The sequence below is a fragment of the Nothoprocta perdicaria genome, unplaced genomic scaffold (assembly GCF_003342845.1).
Source record: "Nothoprocta perdicaria isolate Ctin4 unplaced genomic scaffold, notPer1 scaffold_117, whole genome shotgun sequence".
Classification (NCBI taxonomy): Eukaryota; Metazoa; Chordata; class Aves; order Tinamiformes; family Tinamidae; genus Nothoprocta; species Nothoprocta perdicaria.
The window spans coordinates 2,394,840-2,412,766 of record NW_020454283.1 but is presented as its reverse complement, the minus strand read 5'-3'; the positions used below and the strand labels follow the sequence as shown (position 1 = coordinate 2,412,766).

The window sequence follows — 17,927 nt, the reverse complement described above, 5'->3', positions numbered from 1 at the left end:
CGCTCTTAAGCCGCCTCCACGCGCCGGCGGCGGCCGCGCCAGCGCTAAGCTCAGCCTAAGCCGCGCAGCGCCATGGAGAGCGGCAGCAAGGTGAGAGCCCGGCCCGCCGCGCCTCTCGCCTCGGGAATGCGGCGGCGGCGCCTCTTCCGTGGGGCGGGACGGGGCCCGGGGGGAGGCCGTGGGGCCGTCGCGCCTCGTCCCTGCGGCGTTCCCGGGGTGTCGCTGCGGCTTTGGGAGCCCTAGCTCCCCGTGGGGGGTGTGGGGTGGGCTGTGGGGCTGCGTGTGCCAGGCTGCCCCCTGGGGTCCCTGGTGCCCTGTCCCTGTGGGGCCGGGAGCCCCCGGGCTGCCCCCCGTGGGGCTGGTGGTGCTGACCCCAACCCCTTTGGGGCTGTGGGGCTGGAGCCCCCAGGCTGCGCCCCATGGGGTCGGTGCTGCCGCCTCTGCCCCCCAACCCCTGTGGCCCGGGCTGCTCCCTGTGTGGCTGGAGCCCCCAGGCTGCTCCCCGTGGCATCAGTGGGGCTGGCTCTGCCCCCCAACATCCTTGGGTCTGTGGGTCCCCAGGCTGCCCCTGTGGGGCTGGCTCTGCCCCACACCCTGCTTGGGGCGCTGCCCATCCCGGCTGGTGCCGCTCGGAGCCCTCTGTGTTTACACCCTGCGCAGGTGAATTATACAACAGCCCGGCGCCGCAGCRGGACCGGGACCGGGCGCTGCCGCAGCCCTCCTGGGCCGGGCCCTGCACCCGGGCAAAGCTGCCGCCTCGCTGGGCCTGGGCCGGGCCTGCGCCCCAGCTCGGCCTCCGGACACGGCCCAAGGGACGTTTTTCCTGGGACTTGGCAGCCCTGCGGTCCAGTAATGTCCCACTGGTCCCAAAATAGTCCCAAATGCAGGTGCGGGGCTTAGCAGGATCCCTGGCTCTGTACAGCAGCGTTAACCCCTTCGCTGTGCCGTGGCCCGTTTTGTTTTTAAYGGGAGGCAGGATTAAGACATAAAGTGGTGGCAGGCAGCTCCTCTGAGCATTGTGGCCTGGAAAAGCGCGTTTCCTCTGGCTCACGCTTGGCTGTGCTTCTTGTTTTCTCAAAAAAAAAGATGTTTAAGGAAGGGGCAGAGCTGAGAAAATAAGTGCCAAGGAGCAAGCAAGTGCTGTGCAGCGCGGAGGACGGAGAGGAAGCGAGCAAGGCGATGGGACGGCCCGAGGAGAAGTGTCGTGGGGCTCCTGGTGGGAATTCCCGGCTGCCCATCCCGGTATCCACAACATCCTGCAATGTTGTGGGTCCCGGCGGGGTGACCCATGGCAGTACCGGGGTGCAGCCAAAACTCAGTGCGTCCCRCGCTCCTCTTGTATCGGTTCAAGCTAAATCGATCTTCTTGGGTGGGAGAAGCCCCCAATTGGTGCATGATGGGGAGGAATTGAGCGAAGAGCAGCCACGGAGGAGTTTGAGCTCGTTCAGACCAATTGATCCGCTGTAATGGAGGTGGTTGAACCGGTGCAGCCCCGTGGGTGCGAGAGGACCTGACGGGCAGTTGATTTGTGGGTGTTAAACCGCAGAGCAGGCGATGGAGGTGGGAGATGTGGCCCCTTGTTGGGTGCTGTCCCCAAGCCGAGGGGGCACTGGCTTCCCTGCTGGACGGAGCTGGCTCTTTGGCAGAGGTTTTAGGTGGGTTTGCACCTTCCTTCCAGGCAAGGAAGCTRAAAGTGACTTTTTTTGTGAAGCTGGGTGCTGGACAAGACGTTGTCTGCCGCGTAATTGAAGATCTTGCTGTAATTAAGCTCGGTGCGGCCACCCAGGCCACTTCTGGGCTCTGTTGGTGACGCTTGTAAAACAAGTGTTCRTCCCTGGGCTGGCCCTGTTGGGCTTTCTGGGCTGGCCCCTCTAAGCTGGGAATTTTTACTTCCACATTTCCCTTTCCCTGGCTGCAGAAGGCACTTTGGGAGCTGCAGGTTCTATTTTCATACACAAATACATCTGTTTTTCAGTTTGTTGCGGTCATGTTTTGGGCACTGCCGGGGGTGGCAGCGTTGGCACACGGAGCACCCACGAGGAGCGGGTTGGGAATAGGTTTGGAAGCGGGAGCCTGGGGACAGGACCGAGCAGCTGCAGCACAGGGAGGAATTAGCCAAACTCGCTCTTTTCCGTAACAAAGAAGCCCCCTGCACCGGGGGCCAAATCCAGACAGCAGCGGGGCGAACGGAGGCTTGCAGCGAGCAGCGCTTTAACCCCCCTGTTAGATAAATCCAGGTTAGAAATCAAGTGCCGCCTTTTTTATAAGCGAGTAATTAATCGCCGGGGCAATCTGGCGCTTAATCCGGAGCGTGCGCTCCCRAAGAGGGGCCGTTTTGACGGCAGCGCGGGGCTCTGTTCCCTGGGAGGTCGGGCTGGAGCCCGCGGGGGTCCCCGGGCTGCAAATCCCAAGGAAAGCTCCCGGTGCYGTGGAGGGGACGGCGGGGTGGGAGCGGGAGGGCCCCGCTGGTGCTAATGGCGCCGGGGTGGCAGCTGCTGCCTCTGCCCCGCTTGTCCTGGCTCTTTGCATAAGAAAAGCGCCGCGGAGACTCGTTATTTAACCGCGAGCCCGCGTCCCCGGCTAACCTCTTTAAAAAATAATTACGTGAAAGTCCCGTTCTGCCTCGGCGAGCTTCCCCGCGCGCCGCGGCGGTGCCGGATCTGCTCCCTGGCCTTGCGTCTGCCTAAGTCCCCCCCGCTTTAAAATTGTGCCTTTTTTACCAGGCACTTGAGCGTGCCTTTTTTACCAGGCACCTCCTGAGGGATAGTTTGCAGGGTGAGTTTCCCCCAGGCAGGGAGCCAGTGCGAACGCAGTGTTATCTGTGGCCTCCTCCAGCCCTCCCCGTGCCTCCCGGGAGGGAACCAATGCCGCGGATTCGTGTGCGGTCTTGCTGGGGAAGAGGAGGCCGGAGCGGCGGCCCTTGCCGCGTCCCTGCGGCCGCATCTCCATTAGGAGGAAGGCTGCCTGCATGTCCTGCGCGTGCCGCCGGCTCCTCCCCGTGACGCCGGAGCTCCGTGGCGCYGCGCGAGGCTCCGGCGCCCCGAAACGAGCGGCCAAGGGAAGGGCTTGAGCATCCGTGGAGCGGCCGGGCCCTCCTCCGAGCGCYGCCGCCTCCATTGGCTGCGCGGGACGAGCCTCCTCGGAGCGGGAGCTGCCCTTGCGCTTGTTCCCTCGGGAAGCTGCTCGGAGCAGGGAGAAGGCTCCGCGCGCTGGGGAAGGTGCTGCCTCCCCGGCGCTGGAGGGGGGCATCTCCCGTCTGCTCCCTCTCCGTGCCCGGCGGAAGGCTCTTGTTTTGCCGGTTTCCCTGCCCAGGCCGCGCTGGTTTCGTCACCCGAAACCTCCGCGGGCGCCGTCCTGCAGCGCCCGCCGCCGGCATGGGGGGGGTTCCGCGTGCGGGGCGGGATCCGCTCCAGGCGGCTCGCCTGGCACCCCTTGGAGCCCCATTATCCAAAGGGGGGACCCTCCATTCCCAGCCAGCCGGCAGAGCTGGGCGAGCCGCGCTTGGCTCGGCAGCAGGTTCCGCGGCGCCTTATCTTTATGGCCTGCTCTAATTGTGCATCTTCCTGAAATCCCCTCCCGGGACTCTYGTAATGAATTGCTCACTTCCTTATTCCATGAGGCAGGCAGCATCCTTAAGATTCCTATGACTCGGGAGCGGGAAAAAGTGTCCCCTAAAGGGTGAGGGCAGTGAGCGCTCGGAGGGGGGGCGCCACTGGAAGCGGGCGCTGGGGTGGATGTAGGGATGCAGCTGGGAGCGGCTCCCGGTGGATGTGGGGATGCAGCTGGAAGCAGGTGCCAGGGTGGATGTAGGGATGCAGCTGGAAGCGGCTCCCGGTGGATGTGGGGATGCAGCTGGAAGCAGGTGCCAGGGTGGATGTAGGGATGCAGCTGGAAGCAGCTCCCGGTGGATGTGGGGATGCAGCTGGAAGCAGGTGCCAGGGTGGATGTAGGGATGCAGTTGGAAGCGGCTCCCGGTGAACGTGCCGCCGCTGCAGGTGAAGTTGGGCCGGGTCTGGCGTGAGTCACCCGGCTCCCCGTGACGCTCCTCGATGTCCTTCCCTATTTGGGCAGTGAAGGAAGACGGAAATAGCAAAGCAAAACTCGCCCCGTGCTGAGCCCTGAACTCCCATGCCCGCTTGAAAGCAGGAGTTTTTATTGCCTCTCTAAGCACAGCTACTGAAAAGCCGCAGGTCGGTTTGAGCAGGGCCACGCATGCAGAGATGGTCTCCTTGCTAGGACCCCTCTGAAGAGGCTGCACAGAGGCTTCTTCGAAGGAGAAACAGCTCAGAAGTGAGAAAGGGAAACCCTTATTTTGACTCTCCTTTTCCAAAGCTCCTGTTTTCTGTTAAGCCCCAAGTGAAGGGTTAAATAAAACAGAACTTGTGCCTGGTTTTACAGGGCTCTCCCATGCAAAGCAGCCAATGGGGATGGGCTCTTTTCAGCTCACCAGCCTTTGTGTGTTTTTTCTTTTCTTTTTTTTTTTTTTTATGGAGTAGTTAAAGCCAAAATACTCCTGGCCTAGCTGCAGCTTGGTTGCTTTCTGTGTGAAGAGACACTCGCCAAAAGTTCTGAGCGAAGGAGCTTTTGTGGGGTCGCTTTGCCTCCAAGTTTGCAGCGTTTCTCAACTTAAATCTRAAAGTATCTGCCCAAGATTAAACATGCAAGCAGGGCAATGTGTTTTCTTTGCAGGCAGCTTAAGGGCATGGGAAATACTAGGGACAAAGTCCTTTTTATGGGGATTTTTGGTAGGATAACTTTTGTAGCATGGCAGGAAATGCACTCTTGGAGCTTAAGGTTTTCATTCCTTGAATGCTAGAGCTCGGTCATAGCAAAATGTTCCTTATTTTTTCCCCCTCCCTTGTTTCCACCAGGGCATCCTGGTGCAGATGCTCAGCGCTCAGCTGTGTTGGTGTTARCAAATTTGTTAGCAAACAGCAAGCGAGCGCTGGCGCAAACCCCTTGTAAGGCRATGTTGCCACCCGTGATCTTCCCGGAGTAAAGTTCATATCCTGAATAATGTGTCCCCGTTGGGGACCGTCACCGTGGCCTTTTATAAAAAAAAACCTGGGCAAACAAGGAGTGTTGTAACGGAGTGTGAGTCACCGTGCTGCCTGCCTGCCTAGTGTTTCCTGCTCTCCCCAAACGTGCCGGAGTTGGGATCGATTCCGAGCGGTCCCGGGTGTGCGGAGGGGAGATGGGACCTTAAATGAAGCTAAAATCACCTGCAAGGAAGGGAAAAAAAAAAACAACAAACCATCAGGAACAAAAAAAAAGCAAAAACTGCCACTTTTCTACCAGGGCTCTTGCTCTGACCCCTTTAAATGCAGGGCTCAGGCTTTGCCAGGCAGCAAAGCCTTGGGATGACGAGGTGGGAAGCAGCATTCCCACATGAGCAGGGAGCGCCCGGACACACACCGTGGCCTCGTTGGGGTCTTCGTGGGACCCCCGGCAGCTTTCGGAGCACCCRAGCTGCCGCTTGCACTGAAACGGGCATTTTTGTCTTCCAAAGCCTTCAGCTTTGCTCGACAGAGTGTCCGCACCACCCTGCTTGCTTGTGAAATGGGATTGTTGTGCTCAGGCCAATCCTAATTAATGGCCTTTAATTAACAGGGTTGGCTTTATTTCCTGAAGCTTTTCAGGGCCTCCCTGCCGCTCTTCCCTGTGAACTTCCTAATTCCCTGCTAATATGGAGGCAAGTGGCTTGGCAGGAGAAGTGAGTCCAGGGAGTTGCTGCTGCTCCGTGTTTACATTTAAGAATATATTACTTTTAGCTTCCGTCAGTATTCCCGATTTTAGGAGCGTTGCATTAAGGTGAACCTGACAGCAAATACTTCTTTTTGGAGCTGCCAAATCCTTGCCCGAGACCCCTGGGGAGCAAAAGGGGGGTGRATGGAGCTAGAGAGGCTGCAGTGGCTTCATCGCACTTCCCCCTTCCAGTGCTATTTTTAGTGATCCTGCTAAAAATAACCGCTTGGGAGCTGTTGAATGCAGAGCGATAGTGGGGCCGTGGTCCTGGCTGCCCCAGCTACCGCGTCCGCTAAGCGGCAGCTGCGTTTTTGGGGTGAAATCGGCCCGGATTTGGGGCTGGCAGGAGGGCTGGCGTGCAGCGGTGAGGAGCTTTGGGTGTGCCGGTCTCTGGCTGAAAACAATGCGGGTTGCACTGACTGTGCCCACGGCTTTTAATGGCACAGGGAGCTGCCCGAGCCCTGTGAAATGACCCATAAAYGGGGCCGGGAGGCAGCGCAAGCCTCCCTGCGAAGGGCCGGATCCGTCTGGTTGCCCTGGGACCYGCTCAGCTGCTGCAGTCGCCCTCGAGTCCCTGGGACTAGTGGTTTTCCTTTAGGAAAGCAGGGAATGCCAGGATGGGGTTTTGGGAGAGCTTTGGGTCGGGACAGAAGGTTCAGGTGGTACCCGCGGTGTTTTGGGATGGGGCGCGGAGAGGGATGAGGGCCCCTACTCTGTCCTCCTTTCTGGCAGCCGGATCCATGCCCTTCAATCCAGCCACTGAAGGAGCTGGGCGAGGGGTTCCTGGAGAAATGCAGTGTGTCTGGGAGGAGATTCCTGGGATTGAGGGATGCGGGATGCGCCGGCTCCCGTTGCGATGCTGCGGCCTCGCTCAGGCACCGTGTTAATATTGCTTAGCGTTGGGCATGGCATCTCCAAGCTGTTGGACGCGGAGAGCATTGGACATCTAAAGCATGGATTTTTACTTTCCTTAGYAGGAAAACAGAGGGTGAAAGAGTTTTCTTTGCAAGCAGCGCAGGCAGAGAGGGGCGAGCGGGAAGACGTGCAGCTGGCCGAGCGAGCTGCAGGGTCACGGAGTTAGCAGGAGAGAAGTGCCAGGGTTGCTTCAGGTGGCAGCGGTGGCCTCGGTGACAAGGGGACAGCGTGTGGCCCTGGGCAAAGCGCTCGCGCCGAAACGCGCGCCGCTTCCGAGAAGCAGCGCCGCGCCTGCAGGGAAGGGGCTTTAATTTCACGTGAGCGTCCCAAAGCTGATTAACCAAACTTGGGAACATCGAATCCTAGTTCTCAGGGCGCCGCGGCCGGACCGAGCAACGGGAAAATCTCCTGCCTGGGATAATTGGGCCATTGACGAAGGTGTCCCAAGTGCTGGCCTGCCCCGACCTTGCTCCGAAACAAGCCTCCGATTGTTGCTTTAGCTTAAGCAGGAGAAAGAGGAGGTGGGCGAGCCCTTGCCAAGTAGCCAGAGGCACTGAGGCGTTGTATAAACGCGGGGATTTTTGCTTCATAAGTGTGAATTAGGCTCTGACACAAACCTTTGTTGGCGATGACTGAACCATGTTGTCTGGGGCATCTCTGCCTCCGCCGTGGGCAGCACCGGACCGTCCAGCTCCTCCTGGAGAGCTAACCAGGAGKATCAGGGTCACGGCAGGCCTCGGATGGCCTCGTCTTCCTGGGAATGCTGAGCAAGGAGAGAGGGAAAGGGGTGTGTGCTTCCTCCAAAGTGCAAGGAGGCGAGCAGTGCCTGGATGAGAGCCTTGCCGCGGGAGCATCGGCCGCACCTGGGTGCTCTGGAGAGAGGTCAGAGCAAAAGAGGGGCTCCGTGATTGTCCCCAAACTGTCCCCGACCCGTGGGGCTGGCGGGCCGCGCCGGGGTGCTGCTGGCTCCGCTCTGCACCCCTATCTCCTGCRCACAGTCCTGCTGGGATCCTGGCTCTGCCCCGTCACGTGGGGCGCTCAGATGGGCTGCTGCAGGCCCAGATAAGACCGCGGGCCTGAAGCCCGAGGGAGAAAATTCCTGGAATCCCACAACATTTTTTTCTTTTAGTCTGCTTTTATATTAAAATAAACAAATCCTTGCTCTTTTTCATCCTATCCTCTGTTCTGCTTACCYATGCTTGCTGTGGTCCCAAGTGGCAGTGTGTTTTGGGATAAAGAAATGTCCCCTGCCCTCCTGAGGCATCCATAGAGGCTCTCTTGCTCCATCCAGGTGACTTGGACACAGGTTTTGTGCCTGAGGGCACAAGTGAAGGGGTTTTTTTAAAAAAAAAAGTCTTTTCCGTGATATGGCCGTGACCTACAGTGATGCAGAAGTGCCTAGAGCAGAATCTGGTGCAGCTAAAGCATCGCTTTGGGAGAGCGTTTCTGGTGTGATCCGTTTGGAAGAGCCTTTTGGAGCTGTTCCCTGCTCAACTCCGCCACCCTCAATCTCAATGCTTGGCCAGGCTGCTCGGGGCGCATTGCCCAGAGATGCAGGGGGCTCCTAGGGTGCCCCCCTAAGTGAGGGGGAAGCCGGGGGGACCTGAGGCTCGCGAACCTAATGCTCTTTGCTCTCCCTCCTGCAGATGACGGCTCGCCTGATGCTGGCGGTGGGCGGCGCAGTGCTGGGTTCCCTGCAGTTCGGCTACAACACGGGTGTCATCAACGCCCCGCAGAAGGTGAGAGCGGAGCGGGGCCGCCCCTCGTCACCGCTGCCGCGGAACCGGCCTCGCTCGGCGCGGCCCCGCGCTCGAAAACAAACACAGCCCCTTCCCGCCTCCCGCGTCCACTATGAGCCCGGCAAAAATAGTACATCCTGTTAGGCGGCTTACTGCCCCTAATGGGATTTGTTAAGGAGTTATTTAGCTCCTGTGTTCCCAGGGGAGTTAGTTTCCTCTTTGCTGAGCGTTTTGCTAAAGAATTCTGGGAAGAGATGCAGATGCTCCRGGAGCCAAGGCTCTTTGGGTGGGATCTGGGTGGCTTTTAACCTCGGCCTTAGCAGAGCTCTCCAAGCCAATTAGGCTCTTAGTCATCCCGGGGGCACTGACCTCTCGGATGGGCGGCCGGAGGAGCCGGTTGTTTTCCCACGTGGAGCGTGAGCCRTGGGAGCTGCGTGCTCCAGGGTGAGCTGCCCGGGGAGTGCTCAYCCCATGGCCGGGGCTCCCCTCATTTCTGGGGGCTAAAGGCTTCGTGCAGGAGGGATTCGGGGCAGCTGTGGAGCTGGTGAGCACAGAAACAGCTCTCTCCAGCGGGAGATATCAGGAGCTGTGATGGCTCTGTGGAGGGAGCTGCAGATCCCACCGAGCTGCAGGTGTAAAGAGGGTGCCCTGGGGCTGTGGGGGTGCAGTGCGGGTGCCAGGTTTAAGAACAAATCCCCAGGAGGAGGATGGCTAGATTTGGAGCCTGGCGCTTGGGCAAAAGGCAAGCAGCGGAGAAGGTCTCCGAAACAAGCCGTGCGGGAAGGGGAGTGAGGAGCAGCAGGCACTTGGTGGCCCTTGTGTAGTAGCTGGCAGGGGCCAGGACGCCATGGTGCCCGGGCACCCTGTAGGGACCCCCAGAAACTTGGGTTCCCCTGCGCTGGGCAGTCCCTGAGTTCTTGAGGGCTGCACAAGTTGGAGGTTCCAACACATGCCCAGGGGTCTGCAGTGGCCAAAGGCAACCCCGGGTCTCGCTGCTGCCACTCGCCTTGCAAGAACGGACCCTTTCCGGGCTGCACGGAGAACCGAAACATCAAACCAGCTGCCACACAGTCCCACCTTTACACCGAGGCAGGACTGGCACCGTGAGAATATTAATCCTGTTGCTGGCAGCAGCTCTAAAGGGGCTGGGCAGCCGTAAGGCTGGATGCGGCCGCAGCCGGAGCGGCTGGAGAGGTTGGGATTGCGGCTCTGTGGCGTGTGCTCTGCTTCCCCTGTCCCCTGGGCCGTGCGGATGGAGAGCTGGGGAGCAGATGCCCTGGAATTACCACCTTGCGTCCGCGCTCCACCTACAACGTGAATGCGGTTCCTTTCCTCGTGGCTTTGTTTTCCTCCTGATCCGGAGGCTGGGATGTGCTGAGAGGGGCTGTTTGGATTTGGGATATCCATGGATGGCGGCGTTGCTCCCGCTGGCTGCCGTTCAGAAAAGCAGCCAAGAAAGGCGCCTTTCTTGCCCGCTGACCACTCAATTTGTGGCCCTCTTAATATAGTTCTCCCTGTCCGGCCTCCCCTATTCCCGCTGGGCAGGAGCAGCCTGGAACGAGTGGAAAAGTTTCCACTATTTAAAAAAAAAAAAGTGTGAGGGAGAGTGAGGAAAAGCAGTTTGGGAAGCATGACTTTCCTTTCTTTCCTAGGGTGAGGGGCTTCTCCTGCACTTTAAACTCCAAAGGTTGTTTAATTTTTTCCCTTCTCAAAATCTGATCACAGGGGAATTTCCCTCAGGACGTTTTGTAGGAGCAAACGGGAGGGGATTTTCTAAGAAACCTTTCCCTTTGCTCCTGATAATCCAGGTCTAGGCGAGGGTGCGTTTGCCCTTGGGGCTTTCGGCTGAGCTCCGGGGCAGGGCCAGAGCATCAAGTACTTCCCGGTGGGATCTGGGGGGGTTCCTGCTCTCCGTGTCACCTTCCCGCTTCCCTGGGGCTGCCTTGCTCCGTGCTCGAGGAAGGGAGAAGAGCTCTGGATGCTGCCGGGGCTGGAGAGCTCTCCCAAGCCGCCCACTTGCACTGCAGCTCTTTGTCATGCCTTGGAATCAATAGGGCAATGATTCAGGAGCATTGGTGATAAYGAAATCCGTGCGTACGTGCCCAGATGGGGATCAGCAGCAAGCAGGGATAAAGCTCYGCGCTTCCCTTGTGGAGCTGGATCCCGTCTCCCCTCACAGCCCTTCTTTTTAGCCCAGAAAGAGCCTTATTTCCCTCTGTGCCCTGGTGTTTCAAAGGCAGAGTTTGGCCAAACACTTCTATCCCTGGTGATGTTTCCATGTGTTTTAGTGMTCAGAGGCCCTGGGCTCCTCTCCAGCTCTTTTCCCAGACTGGGAAGTTGGGAAGATGAAGCCCCTTTCCCTGAGGTCCCAGCAAGAGGACACATCTGCGAGTCCTGCTGGGTGCCGGCCGCCTCTGCGCAACAAATAATAATTAAAATGCTCCGAGTTAGTTGTTTTGGTGACATAAGGGCGGGAGGAAAAGCCCAGGCAGCAAAACCTCGAGGCAAAGCAGGCGGGGTGACCTAGAGACAGGCCAGTGAAGTCACTGGAGCCTTGAAATTCTAGCAATTTGGGGGCTTTGTGAAAGCAGGAAGAGGCACTTTGTTGGAATTCAGAGGGAAGCACGTGATGCAAATTGTGCTTTTTGTGCTGCCTCTGCCAGGGCTCTCCCTGTTAAACGACACAGGGCTTGAAAACGGGAGCCGCTTGTGCGACCGCTGCCTTCGCAGGGCTGGCTCTGCTCGTGTAAAACCCCCCGAAACACCAGCACGGGCCGTTTTAAACCCAGCAGGAGCTGCCCTCGCTCCCAGGAATCTTCCTGGCAGCTGCTTTGCTGTTAGCCGGCGCGGTGGTGCCCCACACTTTCCGAAATGGGGGGATTTGTGTAAATTCATGGGGGAGCCGCTCGCGTGGCCCCGGCTCTCCGGGAGGCGCAAAGCAGCGGCTGGGGACGTCAAAGCAGTGCCTACAGGTATTGCATGAACGGGCAAGCCCTGTGCTTGCTTCCTTTGGGCCCAGCACAYGGTGTTTGGGGAAGGGGCTGTTCCTGGCCTCGGGATCACGGGCGGGAAGCTCCAGTGGGATGCGAGTCGCGCTCACGAGGTTGCCCGGCCTCAGCCGCCTCCTCCCCGTCTTCCTCCAGCGCCTCCGTCCCCGTGGCCTCCCCGAGGAGGCGATGCCGCTCGCTGCGGTCCCCGTGGCCTCCCCGAGGAGGCGATGCCGCTCGCTGCGCCGGCCGCGTCCTTGTTCCCCCGGGGAGGAGCGCGGCCTTCCCGCGGCGGCGGCAGCTTCAGAGGCCGTCGTCACCTCGGAGCAGGGCGAGACGGAACCTGTCTGGCCGCTTTCTGTCCCGTGGCGCTCCGCTCGCCCGCGGCGGGGTGGCTCCCGCGCCGTGCCAAGCGAAGGGCGCCGCGGCGCGCGCCGGCCTCGCTCCGTGACACATCGTCTTGTGACGGAGGGAGAGCCAGGCCGAGCCTCGTGACTCGGAGGCTGGCGGGCCCGCCCGGCGCGGCTCGCGGGGGCCTGAAACCCCTGCAGGGGGATGGCAGCCCGTGCGGGCGGCCGGCGGCGGTGGGCGAGCGCCGTCGTGGTGCCGGCGGCGCCAGCGCGGCTCCCGGAGCGGGCCTGGGCAGAGCTGCATGTCGCCCGCCCTCGCGGTGCCGGCGAGACTCGTGCCCTGAGCCTGGCACAACCGTGGCCGTCCCGGGGCTGGAGTTGGGCACGGTGGTGTTTGGAGGCCGCCGCACTGGGCAGCGCGACGGGGCTGTAGCCATCGTGTCCGTCCCGCGTGCTGAGCGGCGCACGCGTCTGTCCAGGTGCTGCTCTGCACCGYGAAGGCAGCGGAGCTCGGTGCCCGGCGCGGCCCCGTCTCGCCCGCAGGGAACCCCGGCGAGCGCCGCAGCACGAGCGCGGGCAGCGCGCCGCGAGGCTCCTCCGCTGCTTTAGTTTCTCCCCGTTGCCTCTTGCAGGTGATCGAGGACTTCTACAACCGGACCTGGCTGTACCGATACGATGAGCCCATCAGCCCCGGCACCCTCACCACGCTCTGGTCCCTCTCCGTCGCTATCTTCTCCGTCGGAGGCATGGTGGGATCCTTCTCYGTGGGGCTCTTTGTCAATCGCTTTGGCCGGTAAGCACCAGGCACGCGGCCCGGAGCCCGTCCCCACGCAGCGCGGCCGCTCCTGGCTCCTCGAGCAGCTCCGTCACCTCCTCGCGCCCTGGCAGCCGGGAGCGGGCTCCGTGCTTCCTGCCTTGCCCAYGAGGCTGTTCCACGCGCTCCGTAACTTGTCGCCGCCTGCTCCGCGAGCTGGCAAGTCCTTGCGGTGCCTTGTCCTGCTGCAGGGCTGAGCCCCTCCTGCAAGCCAAGAGCTCTTAGTCGGTCCCTTAATAGCTTCTCTGTTGGCCTCTTCCGAGCCCGCTGTTTCCAATCGGCTCCTGTCAAAAGCCTTGCTGCGTGTTTGCTCCTTAGGGCAACATCTGTTTAAGTGTCCTGCTGTCAGAGGGGAGCCTCGCGCCGCTGTTAGCCGGCCCCGCCGGCCCTCAGCTGCGCGGAGCCTCGTGCCTGCGCCCCGCGGTGCCGCCCTGCGCRCTGCCTCCGCGTGCCTCGCTGCGTGGGGAGCGCTCTCTAGCTCGGCCTCCYGAGGATGCCAACAATAACCAGGCGGCACGGCCTCTCCTGGCCTGGTTTCCATGCATTTAGGGTTTAAGGGYGATGCTGTTGTCTCCCTGCTGACGTTTTTCTCCTTTTTGTGCATCACGGAGCTCAGGTGAACGCAGTAGCTGCCTCCGTTTCTGACTGCTGACAGCAGTTGTTTTGTGGCCTGCGCCCGCCCTCCAGCCAAGAACTGTCGTTTGGGTCCATTAAACAGTTAAAACGGTGTCTCTTGGTGACCCTTCAGCTTCGTGACACCCCCTTCCTGGGGTCCTCACCACCTTCCTTCCTTGTCTCCRCAGGCGAAACTCCATGCTCATGTCCAACGCGCTCGCCTTCCTGTCCGCTGTCCTCATGGGCTTCTCCAAGATGGCCTATTCCTTCGAGATGCTCATCCTGGGCCGCTTCATCATCGGCCTCTATTCCGGCCTCACTACGGGCTTCGTGCCCATGTACGTGGGCGAGGTGTCACCGACGGCTCTGCGGGGMGCGCTGGGCACCTTCCACCAGCTTGGCATCGTCCTGGGCATCCTCATCGCGCAGGTGAGCGTCACCTAAGCCATCCGTGCCGGTCGCAGTGTTGTTGCTGGGGAGTCCCTGAGGTTCCCTGTGTGGCAGTCTGTGGGTGTCCCAAGCAGCGGSTTTGGATTCAGTTTGTTGCGAGCCGTAAGGGGGAAAGGAAGAGCCTGTTGCGCTCCTGTGCTTCAACCCGCCTTGTTCTCAGGTGTTYGGATTGGACTTAATCATGGGAAACGACTCGCTCTGGCCACTGCTCCTGGGCTTCATCTTTGTCCCTGCCCTGCTGCAATGCATCATCCTGCCCTTCGCGCCCGAGAGCCCCCGCTTCCTGCTCATCAACCGCAACGAGGAGAACAAAGCCAAGAGCGGTGAGTGACAGGTCCCCCACTCCTCCCGTTGCGCGTGGGGGTCCTTGGCCACCCCTGACGTGGCCTCCCCCTGCCCCCGCAGTCCTAAAGAAGCTCCGGGGGACCACGGACGTTAGCAGCGACCTCCAGGAGATGAAGGAGGAGAGCCGGCAGATGATGAGGGAGAAGAAGGTCACCATCATGGAGCTCTTCCGCTCGCCCATGTATCGGCAGCCCATCCTCATCGCGATCGTGCTGCAGCTCTCCCAGCAGCTCTCGGGCATCAATGCGGTGAGTTTGGGCTGGGGAACGTGTGCGGCGGTCGAATCAGGGCCGCTTCTGCACCGGCCCCATGCTGCTGCCAGGCACCTATCCTCACGGCACATCCCTTCCTTTTGTAGGTTTTCTACTATTCCACCAGCATCTTTGAGAAGTCGGGCGTGGAGCAGCCMGTCTACGCCACCATCGGCTCCGGCGTGGTCAATACGGCCTTCACGGTTGTTTCGGTGAGTTTCTGGCTCTCCTTGCATTAGTGCCGGGCTGGAGCYGCGACGGAGCCGCGAGCACAAGCTCGGGGTGCGGAGCGGCTGCGGGAGGCGCTGGAAGCCCCAGCAGGGACGTGTCCTACCAAGGACACCCCAAATTCAGCCTGTGGGGAGGAGCTGATGGACGCGCGTGTCCCCTCTCTCGACAGCTCTTCGTGGTGGAGCGCGCCGGGCGCAGGACCCTGCACCTCATCGGCTTGGCGGGGATGGCCGGCTGCGCGGTGCTCATGACCATTGCCCTGACGCTGCTGGTGAGCGGCGCGGCCCAGCGTGTGGGATGGGGAGGGTTGGCAGAGGGCGCTGCCCCTTTGCTGCGGGGAAGGCTTGGCTGAAGAGGAGGAGGCCCTTCCTCCTCCCAGGGGTGACGGTGTGTTGCTGGCTGCTCCACGTCTCCATCAAGAGSGTCAAAAAACAGCCCATAATGTGGAGAAACGGTGTCTCCTCGTGGCTTCTGTGAGACTACTGCCTTCAGTGTCGCTTCCCCTTCCAATGCTTCACCCATCCATCCCTGGCGTGGCTGAGCCGAGCTTACCTGCCTTCTCTCCTTCTCTGGACTAGGACCAAATGCCCTGGATGTCCTACCTCAGCATCGTTGCCATCTTCGGGTTCGTGGCCTTCTTCGAGATTGGGCCGGGCCCCATCCCCTGGTTTATCGTGGCGGAGCTGTTCAGCCAAGGTCCTCGTCCCGCCGCTTTCGCGGTCGCCGGGTTGTCTAACTGGACCTCCAACTTCATCGTGGGCATGGGCTTCCAGTACATCGCGGTAATGCTCCCTGCGGGCGCGCGGTGGGCACGGGGCTTGCATTCCTTGCACTAGGGGCAGCTGGATCGGGCCAGTGGAAGAGATTTGGATCCCCAAAACCCAGGCTGAGAGTAGGGTTTGGATTTGCTGGGAACKTTCTTTGGGAAAGGCCCTTAAGGGAAGAAGGATGGGGCCGTGGTCTGAGACACTGAACAACTAGGTCCTGGACCAGGCTGGCCTGATTTTCTAGGCAGCAGGTGGGTGCAGGACAGGCACTAGATCACAAGTGCCAAGGTCACTAGGCTCTGGTGCCTCRTTTTGTCCCTAAAATTGGTTAGCAGACATGGCTGCGCTCAAGCCAACCCAGCAAAGCCCCTGGGTTTCGCTGGCTCCATCCCCACGCTCACGGCTCCTCCTCTCTCTCCTTCCAGCAACTCTGCGGCTCCTACGTCTTCATCATCTTCACGGTGCTGCTAGTCCTCTTCTTCATCTTCACCTACTTCAAGGTGCCGGAGACGAAGGGCCGGACCTTCGACGAGATCGCGTCCGGCTTCCGTCAGGGGGGCGCGAGCCAGAGCGACAAGACCCCGGACGAGTTTCACAGCCTGGGGGCCGACTCGCAGGTCTAACAGCGCCCGGCTCCTCCGAGCCTCCTACCTTCTCTCCTGAGTGTTTTTAATGCTTGTACAGAAACCAGGAAGGAGGGAGCGGGGGGTCTGGCTCTTGTTCATACCTTCCTTCTCCAGACTCCCCCACCGGCCGCCTGGTTTATCGGTGACAGACTGACAATTTTTTTTCTTTTTATTTTTTTTTTTGGCTAGGAACGATTTTAGCTGATTTTATGTCCAGGATTTCAAAGCCGATAGATCAGAAGCGATGACTAATGTTTTAAAAACCAACCAAGCCGTGTCCTCCAGCTTCCCTTTTTAATGAAGCGATAGATTATTTAACGAGAAATCACATAGTGGAAAGTTTTTAAAGCTGGAAACTTTTTTTTAACACTCTAATCATAGAAAAACACATAATTTGACTTAAAGTCTAAAGCAACAACAAACAAAGCATTTTTTTTAAAGATTTTTTTAATTTTAAACGAGTTATTTTTGAAAGCAGTCTAAGATTTCAACCCCTGCCGTGGGTTCGTGGATTCCCTGCGCTGCAGGAGCAGGGCAGCCTCGGGCAGAGCTGAGCATGGGAAGGGCTGTGGACACGGTTGTGGTGTGTGCGGAGCGGGTCGGGAAGGCCGGTGTCCTGGCGCGGAGCGGGTCGGGAAGGCCGCTGTCCTTGTCCAGCAGCTCCCCGGCTCCCCTTGCGGCGGGATCTGTCTCCAGCCTCAAACGCTCCCTCGCTCCGTCTTTGGCCGGCCGCACGCTCCAAGACGCCGCAGGGGCCGCGGAGCCGCCGCGAGGGCAGGCGGCTCCTTGGTTCTCGTCCCAGCAATAACGCAGCAAAGGCAGCGGCCGGCGGGACCCGAGGCCGAGCAGCCGCGGCGCTCCCCGGCAYGGCGGCGAGCCCAGGAGCCCGAGCGCCGCGTCGACACGAGCGGCCCCAGGCCCCGCTCCAGCAAACCTGCCCCTCGCCTCACGTCCYGGACTCACCCAAATTCATCATTTGGATACCTACATTTCCTGCTCTGTGTATAGACTGGAAGATATTTATATATATATATTTTTGTTCAATGGTGTTAATAGTAGACATTAAGTTATAGTGTTTCTGATTGACAAGCAAAGTACTGTAAATATTCTTGAGGTATATTCACATTGTATAATGTATACAAAAAGGTACAGATACAAAGGTATAGTTTCTATAGCAACTGTAAGAAAGGCTTGTACATGGTTAGGATGACTTTTGTATAGTTCATTACCTGCACTGTAGTTGTATCTATTGCACTGAATTTTAGTCTTTAGTATATCAAAACCAAGAAATACTGTCGTTTTAAAACAAAACTAAAAAACACACACACAAAAACCAGCATTTCTGCCCTGGGCGCATCTGTCAGCAAAGCGAGTGGCACAGTCCCCCAGCCGCACGAGTTATTAAATCCTGTTTCTTTTGTATTTATACGTCTGGTTTTAAAGGGGTGAATTGGTGACTATATGTTTGAAAGAAAATAAAGTTAGGGAAGCAAAACCTTCCCCTCCCTGTGAACCATCACCTCGGAGCAAGTGCCAAGAGCGAGCGCCGCGTGCTAGCAATAAATGGGAGCGCTCGCAGCGACCCAGCYGCCCGCGTGGCCTCCGCTTCTTTTGAGGGCAATTCCATTGTGCTGCTGAGCCTGGCCCAGCTGAGCCYGGCTCTGCATGCCCGTGGGCCCTGAACGTCCTCGGGCGCTTGCGGGGGCTCCGAGCATCCTTGTGTCCTTGGTGGTGGCCGGTGTTGCCACCTTCTGGCTGCCACGGAGCTGTCCCAGCCGCCACGGGACCCTGGTGGCTCCGGTTGTCCCATCCAGTCCCTACCTGGGACTGACCCCTGTGTTTAAGCTCCAGSCTGGGCTTGTTGCCCAGCAAGAGCCCCTGCGACCGGCCCGGCCGCGTTGGCATGGGGCTGCCTGGGGTCCTCTTGTTGGGATCATCCCAGCAGGGCAGTGCCGGCCCTCTTGGCTGCTCCATGGTGTATTTTTAATTCTCCGTTAAGGGAGAGCAGCAAGTCAGAACACTTTCAGGCAGAGAAATGCTGATTTTGGTCGTTTCAGGCGCTTTCTTGCAATACCTGCCCCCGAAATGCCCA

General features: G+C 59.5%; 1 protein-coding gene across 1 annotated transcript; it reads left to right on the top strand.

Annotated features, from left to right (window-relative positions):
• Positions 1 to 40: 40 nt before the first annotated feature.
• SLC2A1 (solute carrier family 2 member 1) lies at positions 41 to 16,181 on the top strand. Its single transcript, XM_026053682.1, has 10 exons — positions 41 to 90; positions 8,307 to 8,399; positions 12,369 to 12,529; positions 13,354 to 13,594; positions 13,776 to 13,938; positions 14,021 to 14,208; positions 14,319 to 14,423; positions 14,612 to 14,713; positions 15,021 to 15,224; positions 15,635 to 16,181. Exons 1-10 carry the CDS (start codon positions 73 to 75, stop codon positions 15,830 to 15,832), a joined length of 1,473 nt encoding a protein of 490 aa, XP_025909467.1. The 5' UTR covers positions 41 to 72; the 3' UTR covers positions 15,833 to 16,181.
• The last annotated feature ends 1,746 nt before the right edge of the window (positions 16,182 to 17,927 follow it).